The sequence below is a fragment of the Lycium barbarum genome, chromosome 2, assembly GCF_019175385.1.
Source record: "Lycium barbarum isolate Lr01 chromosome 2, ASM1917538v2, whole genome shotgun sequence".
NCBI lineage: Eukaryota > Viridiplantae > Streptophyta > Magnoliopsida > Solanales > Solanaceae > Lycium > Lycium barbarum.
The window spans coordinates 1,712,668-1,731,041 of NC_083338.1; the positions used below are offsets into that span (position 1 = coordinate 1,712,668).

General features: G+C 32.6%; 1 protein-coding gene across 1 annotated transcript; it reads right to left on the reverse strand.

Moving 5' to 3' along the window:
* Positions 1–1,021: 1,021 nt before the first annotated feature.
* Positions 1,022–5,130, reverse strand: LOC132625808 (phytosulfokine receptor 1). Its single transcript, XM_060340387.1, has 2 exons — positions 2,326–5,130; positions 1,022–1,987 (listed from the first exon to the last, which is right to left on the reverse strand). The coding sequence occupies exons 1-2, from the start codon at positions 4,622–4,624 to the stop codon at positions 1,230–1,232; spliced, it is 3,057 nt and encodes a 1,018-aa protein (XP_060196370.1). The 5' UTR covers positions 4,625–5,130; the 3' UTR covers positions 1,022–1,229.
* Between the last annotated feature and the right edge of the window lie 13,244 nt (positions 5,131–18,374).

An 18,374-nucleotide genomic window follows, 5' to 3' on the forward strand; every position in this document is an offset into this window, starting at 1 on the left:
TAGTGCAATACTATTTTTTTTATATCAGAGTTGTTGATTTGTTCAACCACTAGTTTGAACCGTTGGTAGAACAATGGAAAATTATTAGACTTTTGACTAAATTGTAGGACCCAACCAACATGTTTTTCTTCCTTCTTCTCATTATTCTGTTTCCCATTAGAAATTTCTGACTTTAATGGGAAATAAAATAATAATAATAATAATAATATAGTTCTTTAGTTTATACCTATTTATTCATTTGACCCCCAAAAAAGAGGGGATAAAAGACAATATGTCTTTCAAATGGAATTTTTCTCTTCAAGAAGCATTCACATGAGCTGACCAATAGGAGAAATATGAAGCCAAGAAAGAAAAAGAAAAAAAGCTAGCCCCTTCCCTCATTTCATATTAATCGTAATTAACTAGTTTTATGATTGATGTGAACTTACTATATCTCTTTTTTCTTTATTTCACTTGAAAGTGATAATGTTAGCAAGCTCACACACGGGAACCTCATATTAATACCATAAAAAGTTGCGTAAAAGGTCAGAATTACTTTTAAACGATATGAAATGACACGACTTTGCCCTCCGTTAAATGCCGGGAGCAAACTCATCCTCGTTACTAAATTAGCCTGAATATGCCTTTATTCACTAAAGGGGCATTACTAACGAAGCATTTTGTCAAATGATTTAGCTAAACACAAACTGTTACTCTTTCAAAACTTTTTTTTTATATAAAACACTTTTTAAAATATGTTGATTTTGACGGCTTGGCCAAATAGGCTCTTGGGCATATTCGAGCCAATTTGGTAAGGGACGGGGGACACATGTGACCCCAACTTTTAACGGAACGCAAAGTTATGTCATTTTGTATAGTTTGGGGACAACTTTGAACCTTTAACCTATAGAATTGGTGTAGCAATCAAGATCCTACAACTACATTACCTACACAAGGATAAAACCAAGAATACCTGTATGTTAGATGCTATTTAATCTTTGGTTATGCTGAAAGAAACCACCATAGAATTGAAAAATCAGTAGAGGCAATAAACTGATGTTGTCCATCAATTATTAAAGTAAGATAAGTCGCATCCAAAATTCACATTGTTATTTGTACATGTTTAAGAAGATACAAATAGGGAAAGATACAAATATTTACACCAGAATACATCCGCTGAAATACAAGTTATGGACTCCTTGAAAATGAGTTACAAGGTACATATCGTCGAGCAGTACAAGAAATTCCCTCTAAAACACATGAACATCAGGTGGCGTGTTTATGTTATCGAGCCAAGAAACTAACTGCTGCGAAGAAGGCCTTATTTTCGGATATTCATGCAAGCAGAGGAGAGCGACTTCAAGAACCAATAACATTTCTTCTGCGTGCTGCTTGTCATATATCAAAGGATCAAAAACTTCAGTTTCCCTCTTTTGTTTCTTCATTTGGATCACCCAAGAGATTAAATCTCGGCTTGCTCTAGGCTTGCATGGGTCCATCGGTCTTTTGCATGTAAGGAGCTCCAAAAGAACGACACCAAAACTATAAACGTCCCCTTTATAGGTAGCTACGGCAGCTTGACCGTATTCAGGAGGTATATAACCTAATGTTCCAACAACATCAGTAGTCACATGAGTGTCATAAGGCAGAATAAGCCTTGCTAGACCGAAATCAGCCAAGTGAGCTTCGAAATTTTCATCAAGAAGTATGTTACTCGACTTTATATCTCGGTGCAGAATATGAGGTTCACATGCTTGGTGCAAGTAGGCGAGTCCTCGTGCTGCCCCTTGTGCAATATGAAGCCTTAAATCCCAGTCCAATAAAGCAGGCCCGTCGACTTTCTCGTGCAGCCAATAATCCAAGCTTCCATTCTCCATGTAGGAATAAATTAGAAGCCGGTCGGTTCTGTACTTGCAATATCCTTGAAGATGAACAAGATTCGGATGCTGAGCTCTTGAAAGCGATTCAACTTCAGCTTGGAATTCTCTTTCCATTTGCCCGTAGTCACCTGTAGAGTTGACAAAGTTAGCTTGTGAAAACATGAAATGACCCGCCCATTTATTAGCTAAACCCATTTTAGCCCAACTCATTTTAGCCATCTAAAGATTGGGATGACATGTAACCCAATTTGACCCATAGAAACCTTGTCAAAATATCTTTAAAAACATTTTTTTTAATTAATATATTATGTACAGCCATAATAAAAAATAAAATAGTTCTATTAGGTATTTAAAAAAATTAAAAGAACAAAAAGAAATTAAAACTTAGTAAGAATTGGACAGGTTATGACATACTCATTTATTAACTCAACCCATTTTAACCCGCCCGAATCCAGCCCAAGCTCACCTGAAAGCCGCTTGATGGCAACTTTCCTACCATCACGAAGGATGGCCTTGTAGACCAAACCGAATCCTCCGCAGCCAACAATATTTGATTGATCGAAATTGTTAGTACACTTCAAAAGGTCATCAAGACACATCTCCTTATAGTTGTTCTCCTTGTTGTTATGGAAAAATATCACCAGACTTGAGCCTAAGTCTTCCATTTCCTTATTAGCACCATCCATCTCCTTTTCTTGATCAACTACTTTTCGACTACTCGCCCGTACAACAATCAAGTACATAAGAGCAAGAAGAAAAACTGTCCCAAGACCAATGCCAATACCCATACCAATGACAGTTCCTTTTCGCCGCCTCTTTCCTTTGGCAACCGAATGATGAGGAGCATGGCCAGTATTTTGGCACGGAGTAAGATGTTCACCGCAGAGTCCCAGGTTGCCCTCGAAGCTTGAAGCTGAAAATGTCGGGAACTGGCCTCCAGTAGGAACTTCCCCCAAGAGCTTATTATAAGCGACACTGAACTTCGACAAAAAGCTACATTGGACTAAAGAAGACGGTATTTTGCCAATCAGATCGTTATGTGATAGATCCAAAATCTCTATGCTCACCATACCGGACAGGGTACTTGGTATTGTCCCGGATAAGTTGTTGCTTTTCAGATCCAAAACGTGTAACCTTTTTAGGTTTCCAAATTCGGGCAAAATTCCTCCAGTGAGAAAGTTGTTACCTAGTTCCAGTGTTGGAGGGAAGCTAAAAATCTGATTATACTGCAATCCTCTTACGCTTACGTTCCTTTTCAAGAAAAAGGGAAAATCCGGAGATGGCTCGTCCATTGAGATAGGGCCGGAAATCATACTCTTCAATCCAGTAATTTCTTTTGGAATCTCCCCCGTAAACGAATTATTGGACAAATCCATATAGAACAAATACTCAAAATCTCCAATCCAAGGTGGAAGTTTTCCTGTCAAACGGTTCCACGACAAGTCCAAAAGTTGTAATTTCGAGCTATTTCTCAACCATTCGGGAACCAATCCAGTGAGCCTGCAATTTGGAATAATGAGAGCTTTCAGCTCGGGGAACTGCAGGCTCGGATCCGTAGGCAAAACTTCATCCCGAAAATTCATAGTAAGGACCAAAGTAGTCAGATTCTTGCAATGCTGTAAAATTCTTAGAGCAGAATCAATGTTATGCATACTATTGTTCGATACTGAAAGGGAAGACAGGCTATGGAAATCCTTGAAAGTTTCCGGGATTTGTCCAGTGAAATTGTTTCTAGCAAGATTGACATTTTGCAACTTTGGACAGCTAGGAAGATTAGAAGGAACCGAGCCACGGAACATGTTTGTTGCAAGATCAAGAGAAATAAGACTAATCATAGCTGAACAATTAAGATCAATGGTACCCTCTAAAGAATTATTTCTCAAACTAAGAGAACTAATACTCCTCGAATTCGCTAATGAAGTTGGTATTTTACCACTTAACCTATTTGAATGAGCTGACAAATAAGTTAAATTCCTTAACTTGTCAAACTCATCTGGAATTTCCCCTGAAAAACCATTTGAACAAATATCCAAACGAACCAAGTGAGAAAGGTTACCAATCTTGCTGCTAACATTCCCCGAGAATCGATTTTCTTGTAGTGACAAAAAAGCCAATCTTGGTAGTTTAAAAAGTTCATCAGGTAAACTACCAGAAAGAAGATTTGAGCCAAGGCAAAGATGTTCCAATGAACCACAATTTCCAATTTTTGATGGTACACTACCATTGAAATAATTGACTCCTATTTTAATAACAGAAACTCTAGTTGAATTTTCACAAATATCCACAGGAACTGGTCCTTCAAAGGAATTATCAGATATATTAAAAACTTGAAGTGAAGGCAAGTTTATACTATCAATGAACAAGCCAGAAAAATCATTATTGCTCAAGTCTAATACTTCTAATTTAGGCAAATGGAATAGTTTAAAAGGGACAGGACCTTTAAGGAAATTGTGAGACAAATTCAGTGTCCTAAGTTGGTCTAAATTGCCTAAAGATTCAGAAAGTTTACCATTTAGCCTTTTTTTCCCAAGTTCCAATTTCACCACCCTTCTAGAATTGGCTACAATATTGCAAGTGACACCAATCCAATTACAACAATTTGTTGAATTCTTGATATCCCAAAAATCAAGAACTGTTTCCAAACTTTTAACAAAATCCTCTAAAGCTTTGAAATCTTTTGGATTACATGTAAAGTTTTGGGGATTTTGGGATTGAGCTTGTAAGCAAAACCCCAAAAACAAAAAGATCAAACCAAGTTTCAACATACTTATCTTCTTAAAACTAAAAATAGAAAGAACTGTTTACACAATTTTTGCATCAAGATTGTATCTTTCTCTCAAAATCAAGCTTCAAGATCAAAGAAAAATACTATAGAAGTACTATAAAATACAATTTTTGCATCAAGATTGTATCTTTTTACACATTTTTTTTTTTTACCTCAAAAAAAAAAATACTATAAAAGTACTAATGGACAAGAAAGAAGAAAAGGGTACTTCACAAAACTGATGAATGGAAGGAAAAAAGGAATAAAAATCAAACCTTTGAGCTAGAAGGAAGAGAAAAAATGGAATCTTGAAATAGAGGAAATGATAAACAGGTAGAGAAATAAAAAGGGTATGTCTTGTTTTGTTTGTTTATGCTTTATTTGAGTTCAAACTTCAAACTCAACTATCTATTTACTGGTCCAAATATGGCTGCTGTTCTTGCTAAAATCCCAGTTGAGAGAGAGAGAGAGAGAAGCCGTTGAAAGCTCTAAAATTTGGTATGCAATTAATTTTTAGGACAGGGAGTATATATATTAGTAATAGTATGTCATAGTGATGTGTCCAATTTATGTGACACAGTTAAGATTTTAAGAATCTGAACAAAAAAATCACTCATTATTGTTTATTCATATGCCCTTTAAGTATTTTAAATTATTAATTATAGTGACTTATAGTAATTTTTATATAGTTTTTAAATTTGTAAATTATGTTTTAAAAAACTTAAAGATTGTATGTTTAAATTTACAGTCAAAATAAAAAAATTTAACTCTCAAAATCCGAACTGTATCACATAATTAGGATAACGGGAGTACTAGCATACTAGTATGTATTATAGAAAGCAAAACAAATGCAAATGTGAAAACCTTAAAAATAAAATAAAGCAGTATTCCCTTCGTCCCAATTTGTACGAGGATTGACCTATTTAAGGAGTCAAACGGTTCTTTTTTTTATAACAATTTTAAATATAAATTCTTTGAGTATTTACAATAAAATTTGCATATTTGAAAATTTCATAAAAAGTATTATAAATTTGTATAATTAATAATCCATAATATATGAAAAAAATCATAGTAAAAAAAAAAGTTGTTTAACTCTTCAAATAAGTTACGTTCGTATAAACTGAGACGGAGTAAGTACTTTATCTAAGCCATTGGTAGTGAGAACTGGGGTGGAGTTCCAATTATTAATAAACTAATATGTGGCTTTTTCTTCCACTAAGAATTTAAAAAAGTAGAAAAGAATTAAGTTGTGAAATTAATGGACCAATTTGTTTTAACATTTATTTAATGAAACAAATATGCGTTGAGGGGCAAATCCTTTCAAAATAAACAAAAAGGTCAACATAATATAGGGAAAATGGTCAAAGCTGTCCATATAAGTATTTTTTGACTTTTAGTCTAATGTTACTCGTATTGTTAGGGAAAAGTTTGTTTTCGTTCTTGATTTCTAATGAAGCTCTAAAATGGGGATAATTTTAATATTATAATAAATAATCAATAGATAAATATTAAAAAAAATTAAACAAATAGAGTCCATCAAGCTCTTTATTAATGGCTCAGGCAAATACGAATAATATTAATTTATAAGAATAAATATGGACTTATCCCCAAAAGAAAAAAATATCCTAAAATTTATATGACGCTCCAAATCGTATTAATGCACTAATTCTTTTGGAACGATAGATCATATACCTTTAGCTTTTTTGGCTGCTACATAATATTTAGGCGACCGCAAATGTATACTTTTTCTTATCTGCACCAAAAAATACTACCTTTTTAATCAGAAAACTTTTTTCATATAAAAGTGCCAGCACTTATTCTTGTTTCTTAAGTCAGCTATTAATTTCTTTTTCTTTTTTGGAGTATATTGCTATGATGAAAACGAAATCTAAGGACAAAAGAGTACAGTAGTATTAAAGTGGAAAACAGGAAAAATGGAAAAAAACAATTAGTAGAAGTCAAAAGGTTGGGTAGAAACACGTTAACAAAGTTCAATAGGCAGCCTTTCTGCTATGGCTAATATTCCACGTAGGGAGTTGGTGCGGTAGTTAATTTTCATCCCAAATTTTCAACCCCTATTTACTTTATTTCAATAACAGTATACAATGGGATATGAAGATAATAAAGTGTACGTATACTTTATCTCTGTCTTGAAAGTTAGAGAGGTTGTTTTCGGTAGATTATCGGCACTAAGACAAGCAATTCAAAGCAGTATGAAAAAGTCATGACAAAAATATTAAAAAACCATGATAAAACTATCAGGAAAAAAAATAGTCGTAACTATCACAAATGAATACGATAATAGAAGCACAAAAAACAATAGATAGTCGCAGAACTATTCAATAATTGTATAATATTCGAAATTTATTAGTTTGAGTATTTCAAATTTGTATCGCATAAGACCTATTAAAGTGAAACACAGTCTCTATCATGTGTTTGTCTATCGCAATCCCACCAGACGTAATGTTTATGTATACTTTTTTGCATGATCGTTTGAAACTCATTGATCTGACTAATCTAAATATGCATCGCGTGGGGTCTTTTAAAGCAAAAAAAAAAAAAAAACATTTCCTATTCCTTGGTGGTAACCGCTATTTATAGTTTTTTCACAATATTCTGATATTCAGAACTTACGGATCTGACTAATTGAGATTCACATCGCATTAGCCTATTAAAGAGGAAAGCTCCTTGTGAGGAGTTTTTTGATCCACCCCACCACACCTTTGTTTATACTTTTTTAAAAAGAAAAAAAAATCACATTCGACTAATTCAAATTCGCACTATGTAGAACCTATTAAATGAGAAGTGCCCCGTACAAGGACTCACTTTTCCATCCACTCCGCTATACCCCTTGATGGCAACCCCTATTTTGGAGTCAACAGTATTTTTGGACTTTTAATTAATTGGATTAATATTTTTTAGTTTACAATTTTTTGCATGTAGAAATCGTGTGAAAAATATATTTCAAAACCAATTGTTATCTTGGTAAATTATTTATGCGTTCGGATTTAGTTTAGGGTCTAGTGTTTGGGTGAACTGGATTTTAGTTTGTTTCTTTTTTGGAAAACAAATTGTGCGTGTTGAGATTTACATTTGGAAGAATTGACTTGGAAAACAATTGTGCTTGAATTAGATTGATTTTCTAGACTCATATATTTTAATTCTAACTTTTCAAATGATGTCAATAAAATACTTAAAACATTCTAGATGCATTAAAAATTTAACAAAAATTGACTAAACGACGAGAAGAAAAAAGAAAGACAAAATATGTGTAGAAATAGACTCAATAGTATCAACTGACCATTTTTAAAGATTTTATTTCTGATTGTGATGGAATTTTAAATTTGACATATGTAAGTCCATGATAATGTCCTTAAGATACAAAAATTCCATAATAATGACGCTTTTTTTTTTTTCAATTACAAGAGATTGAAAAGTGGCTATAAATTTGGCCCAACATATCGATTAGCAATTTAGCATGTACATATCCAAAAACAAAAAGAATGAATTAATTTTTTTTTTAGAAAGAAATCCAATAGTATCAATTGTAGGCTGGAAATCTGACTTTTAGGTGATTTCTAGTTCTCAAAATCAACCACCATTGATTTTTAGAGTCAATATAGTAATTAATTATGTTTGTATAAGATATAAAAAAAATAAAAAATAAAAAGTTTGTAAGTGTCTATGCTCAAAGAAAGGAAATATCTTGAGTATATTTTTGACCCAAATTTGACCATACTTATGTAAAAATCACCATAACCTTTATTGTACAATTTTAAATTAAGATAAACTTTGAGAAGAAAAGATAAAAATGACATTAAGTAAGCATAAATTATTAAATTTGACCTAAATAGTCAAATGAATTTACTCCATTTGGATTATTGTAGCCAAAATAATGTGGCAAAAAGACCTTATTGTAAAAGTATATTTATTAGAAATGTATATATGGATATACTAATGTTCACAACCAGGAAAAACTGTAAAATTTTGAGAACAAAAATATAATGGAAACGCATTAATAATCATGCCTAATTATCAAACTAGCCAGAAGCTAGTAAATTAATTAAGCTAGAGACCAGATGTCAAAAAGAGATTGAAAATAAGTAAATAAAGAACAACTACTTGTTTGAAATTCTTGAACTGAATAGTGGCATACAAATGTACAAATTTGAATTCATTAACCAAACTTTCACCAAAACTAAACCAAAGTCAAACTTCTTCGTTACAACTTTTCCGCAAATTATTCTTGCATGGAATATAATAGATAAACTAAGTCTTATTGCGTTGTAAAGAGTTGACTTCCCATGTATTCACATGGGACAATATTTTTTTGAAGTTTTCATCAAAACGTTACACAATATTTCAATTTATATAGCATAAAGAAATACAACAATCATTTAGGGGTGCGGCCTTCCCCTAACCTTATATTAATGTAGAATAATGCACCGGGCTGCCCTTAAAATACAACAATTCTTCAGTTTCTTACTTTAAGTAGCCCAAAGTCTGACAACCCAATTTGCCCTTTGGAATGTTGCCAATCTATGTTCTAAAAACTAAGAGGAAGAATCGGGTATGTCATTAACTACGAGAAACAGGGCATAATTCCTTGTTTTTTGATATTTCTAGAATGAAAATGTGGAAATACATAGAGTTGTATAAAAATGAATAGTGAAAAAAGGTTTAAAAAAATCAACTTAGATATTTTGATATAATAACATCGTACATAATAATACACTAATCAAATAGATTCTGAGTCAAAAGTACATATTACATGTGTTGCAAGTTGCAACATACACTTAAAAGAAAATTTAAGACGACAATGTGTTGCATCATATAAGTGAGACATCATAACTAAGACATAAGGTGCATGAAGACATATTCTTTCTACACGATCAGATCAACTACGCTACGTAAAAGAAAGATTAAGTCATTGTTACAAATATAATATCGAATTTAACTACAAATTAAAGTAGATACCATAAGGTATAAAATGTGTGTAACAACAATTTTGGTACACAATACTTAAACTGTAACGCGTACTTCGGACAATCCCTTTGTTTATTGAAGGTTTTAGTATAATGAGACTTAAGGTCCCATGCCTATGAATTTTCAAATAGGTAAATTATATGCTAAGATGTTTGTGCAATTTGACATTATGAGCAAAATTAGAACTATATTTTGGCCTACTATTTTTTTTTTTTTTTTTGATCTTTTTCATTGTCCACCTTCTTGATGGGTCATTTGATATGAGATAAGTGTAATGTTTGAAGTTCTTGGCCATTTTACATAGTGGTAAGGTCAACCATAACCAGTCCCATTTAATCAATTCCACTGACCCTTAAAAGTACAACCAAAATTTTCAGTTGGAACTTTAAAATTTGACTCTCAAAATTATGACTATTCTTCTTTCTTGCTTGCATGATGACCCTCTTGATTCAATAGTAAAACTTTGTTAAAAAGTTTGACTTCGAAATTAAGGGCAGAATTTTCTTGCGTGTAGAATGAGAATTGGGTCATTGCTTATTACTCTATTAGAATTACACTAAATGTTTGCAGAGATTTAGGCCATGATGGGTTGGATTGTTGTAGTGCTTGTGAGAGAAAGTGCGAGAAATAAAATACTTAAAGTTTTCTTACATTACTAGATTATACTTCAAGTAATTCAAATAAAGATAATTTATGGTTTGATATTTAAAATAAAGAAGTGCAGCCAAAATCTTAACAAATGTTTGTGCAACAACCTCGTTAGAGTGGTGACAACTTTTTGAATATTGTAAAACTTATGCTGGAGTGGGGCTAAGGTAAGGCTAAATACTATATACTACTTACCAGCACACACTATTTACATCAAATCAATCAATTTAATCCTAACAATTAAAAACTAAGGTGAGCATACATATTATGTATTTAACTCTAGTTTAGTAATAACTGATAAATAAGTGTATGAAAGACGTATATCTTGAATTCATTTGTTTGGCTTGTAAACACCTACCGTAGCCGGTGGAATCAGAACTTTCACTAAGAAAAATCGCAATAAAAGAAGTAAACACATTATTCAACACATACACATTACTATCTACATGATGTAACTTCCAACAAAAATGACGACTCTACCATTGAAGACTAGATGCAGATAAATTTTTACCGTAATATAAGGGATTGTGTTAACTTTGGACCTGCTATTTAGAAAAAAAAAAAAGATCTGCTATTTGTGGAAGAGTGAAAAAGCTATTTATGGAAATAAAACATTCTTCTTTTCTTTCTTTACAAGAAGTCAATGATCATAAGGATACACAAAGTGCAAGATAAATAGTACAAGCATGCACAATAACCATGATGTCCATTGGCTTAATTCCTTGTGTCTCCCCACTGATTCCACTATACAACATTCCATATAATCTACAAATCTAACAACGTTAAGTGGACAAGATTTACCCCCTATTTATATAATATATCCGATCTGATATTTTTAGTTTATGTTGTTTGTGGTTCATTGGGATTTCAGAAAAGTGGTTGTATGCACTTAGGTTTTTGTGTGGTGGATTTTCAGCAGATTTCAATGAAGCCATGATTTCTCTTTGCTTTATGCCCAAAAGTCATTTTGTATTTATGAATGAGGGCAAGTTCAATTGAAGTGATATTGAGCACTGACAATTCCAGGTCTTATAATATACCAAACTATTACACCCTTCATCTCAATTTAAGTGATATAGTTTGACTAGTCATAGAATTTAAGGAAAAAAAAAGACTTTTGAAACTTGTGGTCTAAAATAATTAATGATTTTTGGATAGTTGTAAATCATTTCATTAAGGGTAAAAAGAAAGTTTCAAGTTAAAGTACTTCTAAATATAAAAATGTATCATTCTTTTTTTAACAAACTAAAAAAAAAAAAGTATACCACAAGACAGAGAATTTTTTATTTTTTTTTAACATTTGGGAAGGATACTACTCTATCCATTTTAAGTTATGTGATACTTTTTTTTTCTTTTCATTTGAGCATTCAAGAAAGTTTGGCAGCCACAAGTGAATTTAGGATTTTAATGTATGCCAGGTTTAACTTTTAGATTTTTATTATTAAACTCATTACATTTTGAAATTATGAGTTTGAAATATGTGTGTTAAATTTTTAGTGATTTCACTTTTATATTATATGATGTGTTGTTGGAAATGTCGGGTTTGGTTTAGGGTTAGGGTCAGGGGCGGATCTAGTCTATTAAGTAGGGGTTCAAGTGAACCCCCAGCTTTCGACACAGAGTATAAATTTATGTGTAAAAAAATTATTAAAATTATATATATAGTAGATATGAACCCATAACTTTTAAAATATAATAAGTTCAACACTAAAACTCTTAAGATTGAACCCACAGAATCTAAATCCTAGATCAGCCTCTGATTAGGGTCACTCTGACCTTTAAAACAGAAAAGGAAGGGTGGTAAAGTTTGCAAGACAACTATCAATCATGAAAGGGAATGAATGGTAAAATTATCTTTTCTATGAGGTACAAATAGAAATTCCTCTTGATTTGATTTGTCACTCAACCGATCATAGAGTATCAACTACACTTCAATTTTGAGCTTCATGTTACTCGTTCCGTTGATGACTCGATCTTTTTTTCAAATTTCGAAATCCTATGTTCTCCTTTTAAAATTTAGGAAAAATCGTGTTTCACTAATACCTTTTTAAAAAAAAAAATCCTTGGAGAAGAATGTATAACTGTCTAATCCTGTAGAAAATAATACTCCATTCACTATAAGTTGGAAACAATCATGACTAATTAAGTTGGAAGTCTATTGAAAGTGAAGCAAAAATGATAAGATTGATTTTGTAGGCAGTTTGAGTAGTGTCATCACTTTCGGTGTATCAACTTTTACGACATTTGGAGAAAATAGTTGATTTGTAGAGTTTGTCAGTAATAATTGAAAAGAAAAGAGAAACTATATTGGATTTTACACCCGTCTATAGGTGTAAAATTATGATAAAGGACAACTTAAATAAATAACCCCCTTTTATGAGTAATGTGAACCATTCATAACTTTCTTTTTTATATTTATAATTCGTAGCTACCATTAGATATTTACGCTGTATTTAATTGTATTTGAGTGTATTTAAATATACTATTCAGTTGTATCCAACTTTATCTAATGTTACATGTATTTGACTGTATTTGAATGTATTCAAGCTGCCGCGACGTTGAATGTATTTCAACAAAATTTTAAAATAAATGGTGTACATTCAAAATACATATGAAACCAAATACATGCAGATACAAGACAAGCAAAAATACATTCAGATACAAGACAAGAAGCTAAATACATATGAGATACATGACATATGAGCCAAATACATAGGATGAAATACACTCATACAGCGGAGAAGAAGCTGTGAAAAATATATAAGAAAAATAATGTGGTCGGCTAGGTTCGAACCTGCACAGGCAGGGACAAAGCCCACACCCAATAATCACTCTAGCCACAGCCGCTTGATGTATCACGTAGCTACGAAATGAAAATGTAGCTAAGAAATGTAGTTATTGCAAAAGGTAATTATTATTAATAATTACCTCTTGAAAGAAGCTAGGCTAAGTAATTTTTGCTAATTTATTTAACGTTTTTTGTACATGTAAAGTCCGATCAAACAAATACTCTTCGCATACCGTTCATTTAGGGAAAAACCTTTCCTATTAATTAGAGTTTTCCCCTCTCTAAATGCTTGAATATGAAACTTCTAATTAAAGATATACTCCATTTCATCACTAATAGTTAGTGATTTTGGTCACGTTATTTTAATTGAGAATACAATGTGCCAAATCTAAACTTGACTTAGTCATGCCCGGCACTCAACCCACTGGGGCCATGATGAGGACTAAAAGTCATAATCCACAACTAAAAAAAGGGGATGACATTATTTCTCCTTAAACTTTAATTTCTAGCTGATAGTGGGTCATCAATTAATCTATACGGAACATAGAAAAAGATTAAGGGCTTTATGTTGTTGTACGACACAAATTAAAAATTAAACTCCAAAAGGTGCACTAATTCTAAAAGTTGCCAAGGGCAAAAGAGAGGATATGATTATTATACTCTATGTGGTACGTGGTTATTTGACTTAGAATTACATTTATTAATATATATATATATTTTTTATGATCTCACATGGATTATGCACCAACTTTTGAGAATCATGTTGGCTTACGGAGGAATAATGGTGTTGGAACTCAATAAATCTATATCATGGACAAGCTATATACAAAAATGTGCGTACTTATTTACAATTACTTGCATATGCAGAGCTTAATTACCATAGCAGTGGCGAAACTAGAAATTTAGTTAACAAAATGCATGGTGATGCAAATTCTAATGTTAAAATGGAGTTGAAATTACAAAATGTTTGATGAAGTTAAATAGTCAACGCCAATTAACAAAGAAGGAAAGAATAGTAAAAGAGTACTCCCTCTATTTCAATTTATGTGTCTTCCCTCACGACATATATATTAGAGTTTAGAAAAGAAATGGTTTAAATAAAATTTTAAACTTTATGTGGCTATAAATCATCTCATCATACGTAAAGTTTAAATTAATTATAAATATAAAAAATAATATGTTTTGAGATAAAGTGAAAAAAAGTGTCACATAATTGACACAGAGTAAATAAACCAGAAAGACTCATAGAGAATAGATAAAGTGCCTTGACTGCCTTCATGGTGAAAAACGAAAAAATAGGAAAGTTACTTCCAGAAACAATTTACATTCCCTTTTTTTTTTTGTAGAAAAGGACGAAATATCTTAAAAATTAAAAGAAATTTGAAAAGTTACGTTACTTTAGTTTCCTAAAAAAAAAAAAAACTTTAAAACCAATTAATACGAATATAGGTCCTGATTAAATGACTTTGATCTAGTTTAACTACTCTTTAATCGAGTTTGGATTTCACGTTACGAAAATAATGGAGAAAACGTGGAGTCTCCCCTGCCAGTTAGAACTCCACCTATGTCTCCAACACTTTGTAGTACTATTTATCCAATTTCTAAAAAGAAGACATCTCAAAAACAAGTAATGGACATTATTTTTCCATATGTTTAAGCTTCGGTGGAAGTAACACTTTAATCAACAATCGCATTATTTCAAAGTGCTTATGTTCACATTTAAGGGTGTGATCTAATGCAAAGGCGGATTCAGAATTTAAAGGCAAAATTTATTGGGTCTCGTGGACCCTTATGTTACACTTTGAATCTACCACTAGTCTAGTGATCAATAAAATAATTTGAGAACCAAGATTTCACGTACAAATTTCAGCAAAGGCAAACGTACTAGGTATTTTTTCATCTGTCCAAGCTTTGATGGACAGAGTGACTCGATACCTAAGCTGATAGGCAATAACAGATATTCCGTGAAATTAGTCGAGGCACACATATATCAGCATAAACCCCATTAATCATACAAAAAAGTTCTTTAAGAAAAAAACTTGGTCATGTTTGGAGCAAGGACACTATGAAAAAGTATGTTACACACTTGGGCTAAGTCTGAATGAGATTATTGTGACCTAAATATTCAAACAACGCGCCTAAGGCCAAAGTCTTGATACTGATGAGTATGCATTTGGATAATATATAATATTAGTTGAAGTTGGATAATGTTTGTAAAAATTAAAATTCTTTTAGGACACATAACTTTTGTAAAAATTGAAAGCTATGTGAGTTGCTGATAGGGCTGTGCATATTAACGGTTAAACCAATAACCCGAATCGATAATTGGGTTATTGGGTTAATGGTTCGGGTTAGTGGGTTAATGGTTCGGGTATCGGGTGGTGTTCTATAGTTATTGGGGTATCGGTTCGGGTCTCGGGTTCACCACTTTTGTTAACGGGTGAACCGATAACCCGATAACCATTTATTTAATTATAATTATACCCTTCCATATATAACCTTTCATATATAATTTATGGAGTCCAGCCCAGTGAATTCATTCCATTATTACCCTTTCATATATAATTACTTAGTAAATCCTAAGTCAATTTATTTCTCACTGGTGAAGTTAGCTGCAAGGTTTTACAAGAACTTAGCCTGAATGTCAAAGCTTCTAATTGCTTCCAAAGGTGTGAAACAAACTTTACCAAGCATCAAGTACCAAATGCTTGTGGAAATAACTTGCGTGCCACTGATGCAACAGGTAAAGAGAGCAAAAATGAGGAGAGTTGTTGAAGACTCGGATGAAGAAGCATAAAAAAAACAACATTGTCAAATTGGAAAGCTGTAGCAGTGGTCTGGGAACTAGGATTCATGTAAATATGAAGAAAAGGTTTCAAGTTTTTAACGTCTTGGAGATGCCAGCCAGCTTCCAGTTTCAAACTCCATTTATGGCTAACTGCTGCAGGCACTCTCTTTTGTAGCTACTTTATTCATTTTGCATCTCGTTAATTCATTTCTGATTCTGCTTTGAAGATGGGTTCTTTGTTCTTGAAAAAATTTCGTGTGATATCTTAACAGTTAAACCGATAACGATCAAAAACCGATTAATCAATAACCCATTAACCGATATCTTAATGGTTCTTTAACGGTTTACCATGTCTACAAACCGATAACCGATAAATTTAACCAATAATTTTCAAACCCGAACCAAACCACCCGATATGCAGCCCTAGTTGCTGAGGATTTGAAAAAAAAAACTTCACTCACAATACACCTTAAAAATTCCTCTTCCAAATGATATAATCCTTTGTGTGCAAGGACTGCATTCTTTGCGTGCAAAATGAAGGGTAAATTTGAAACTTCTTTTAATAGCACATGAGTAAATTTGGGCATTCTCCCTGATAAAAAGAAAAATAGCAGTTAGCTATGGTACTTTGCTTAATTTTGATATCCGTTTCGTTGCTAAACCAAAAACGGTATTTATCGTTTACCAAGTGGAGCAACTATGCCCCTCACCTCTAACAATAATCTAGCTAGATACCACCCAGTGCAATCTCACAAAATGGGGTCTGGGAGAGGCAGATTATACGCAGACCTTAACTCTACCATGAAGGTAGAGAGACTATTTTCGATAGACCCTCGGCTCTAAGAAAAGCACACTACAACAGTCCGAAAACAGAAATAATAGAAGTAACGAAGCCATGGCAAAAATACAATCGGGGAGTGCACATTTTGGTCATAGGACTTGAAGCATCCCTCACTATAAAATTGCTCGTACCGATCAGAATATAGAAGTGTCTGTACATCAGTCTTCTCTACCATACTACAAAATTAGAAGAGAAATTTCATCTACATAACAACTAGAGCATCACACGGCTAGTCCATACCACTAGAAAGTTTTTCTTCCAATGGAATTTTCGACATAATTGTTACTCCCTCTATTTCAATTTATGTGAACTCATTTGACTAATGCCTAGAAAGAAGAGAAGACTTTTAAGCTTGTGGTGTTAAATGAATCACATATATTTTATGTGGCTATAAATCATTGCATAAAAGTAATTGTTTCCAAATGTAGAAACGGATCATTCTTTTAGCCACAGACTAATAAGAAAATAGGTTTACATAAATTGAAACGGAGGGAGTATAATATTAAAAGCTTGCTTCGCATCTGATTCTGATGTAACTAAATACTACTGCCAATTAACCAAGTAGATGGAAGGAGTTGATTAGAAGCTCAACTTCTTTTAATAGCTTTATGCATTTCTGCATAACCAAAAGAAATTGATGCACCAGAACTACATAGCTAGGGAATATGTCAGGATAATGATTTTGATAGTTAAACTACAGCAATCTGCAGAACAGTTAACAGACAGATAGTAGGGAATCTTAACTTTTCCTCAACTTGTTCTTTTTGCAAAAACAGACTATAGATTGCAATTCAAGCAACAGATGTTTAGGGGATAGTCATTTCCTTTATCGATAAGTAACTTAGGAGTAATCTTATCCAAAATGATTTTTAGATATTTGAATTTGATCCCTGATTCCAAGATGAACCAGTAAACACAACATGCACAAACGCATAAGAAATAGCAAAAATAGTAACTTCTCAAATACTAGACAGCTGATACTACGCGTTATGATAAAAGCAGGACATGTTGGAAAATTACCTTATTTAAAGTAACCTCAAGGATGAGGATTGGGGAACAAATACAATATTTCATGAAAATTCTGCAGTGGTACAAAAATAGTACAAATAAAGTATACAGATGGACTTCAACAGTAGGGCTAATCTTTTCTCTTCTTTTCATTAATGGCAACCAGAAGTTCCCCAAGTAGAACACACAAAGATGAGTTTATAAAGTATGTCATGCAATATGTATTAGCAGTGTCTATAACTCAATTGATCCTCTAAAACAAATGTCCAACGCTATGTAGCTTCGGATATAAGAGCAACTGGCTTCAGTTATAGGCTCCACCTTTTCCCCTCTTATTCTCCTATTCACCATCTCAGAGCATAACTTCAACTAACATAACAAACATCTTTTAAAAAGATAGTTTTTTCCTGATAAGATAATGAAATTGTTTAAAGCTCGTACCAATGAAAAGGTATTGCAAAACTACAAAAAAGAAGAATTACATCTTCAACAAAAATAACCCTTTTTCCTGATAACAGTGGAGTCTAAACCACCTTGTGCACACATCAACTATTCTAGGATACCTGCATCCTTACACTATTACAGGGACCAGTAATTCTAGTCCGTCATGGTCTTCATTCCAACTTCATCAATCACTTGGTATAAAAGTTTGATGTCATATCCATCAGCATATATACTTGGAGAAAAAGACA

Coding starts and splice junctions, on each gene's coding strand:
- LOC132625808 (XM_060340387.1), bottom strand. CDS start 4,624: ATGTTGAAACTTGGTTTGATCTTTTTGTTTTTGGGGTTTTGCTTACAA. Junction 1,988..2,325: donor TGCCATCAAGCGGCTTTCAG/GTGAGCTTGGGC, acceptor TCAACTCTACAG/GTGACTACGGGCAAATGGAA.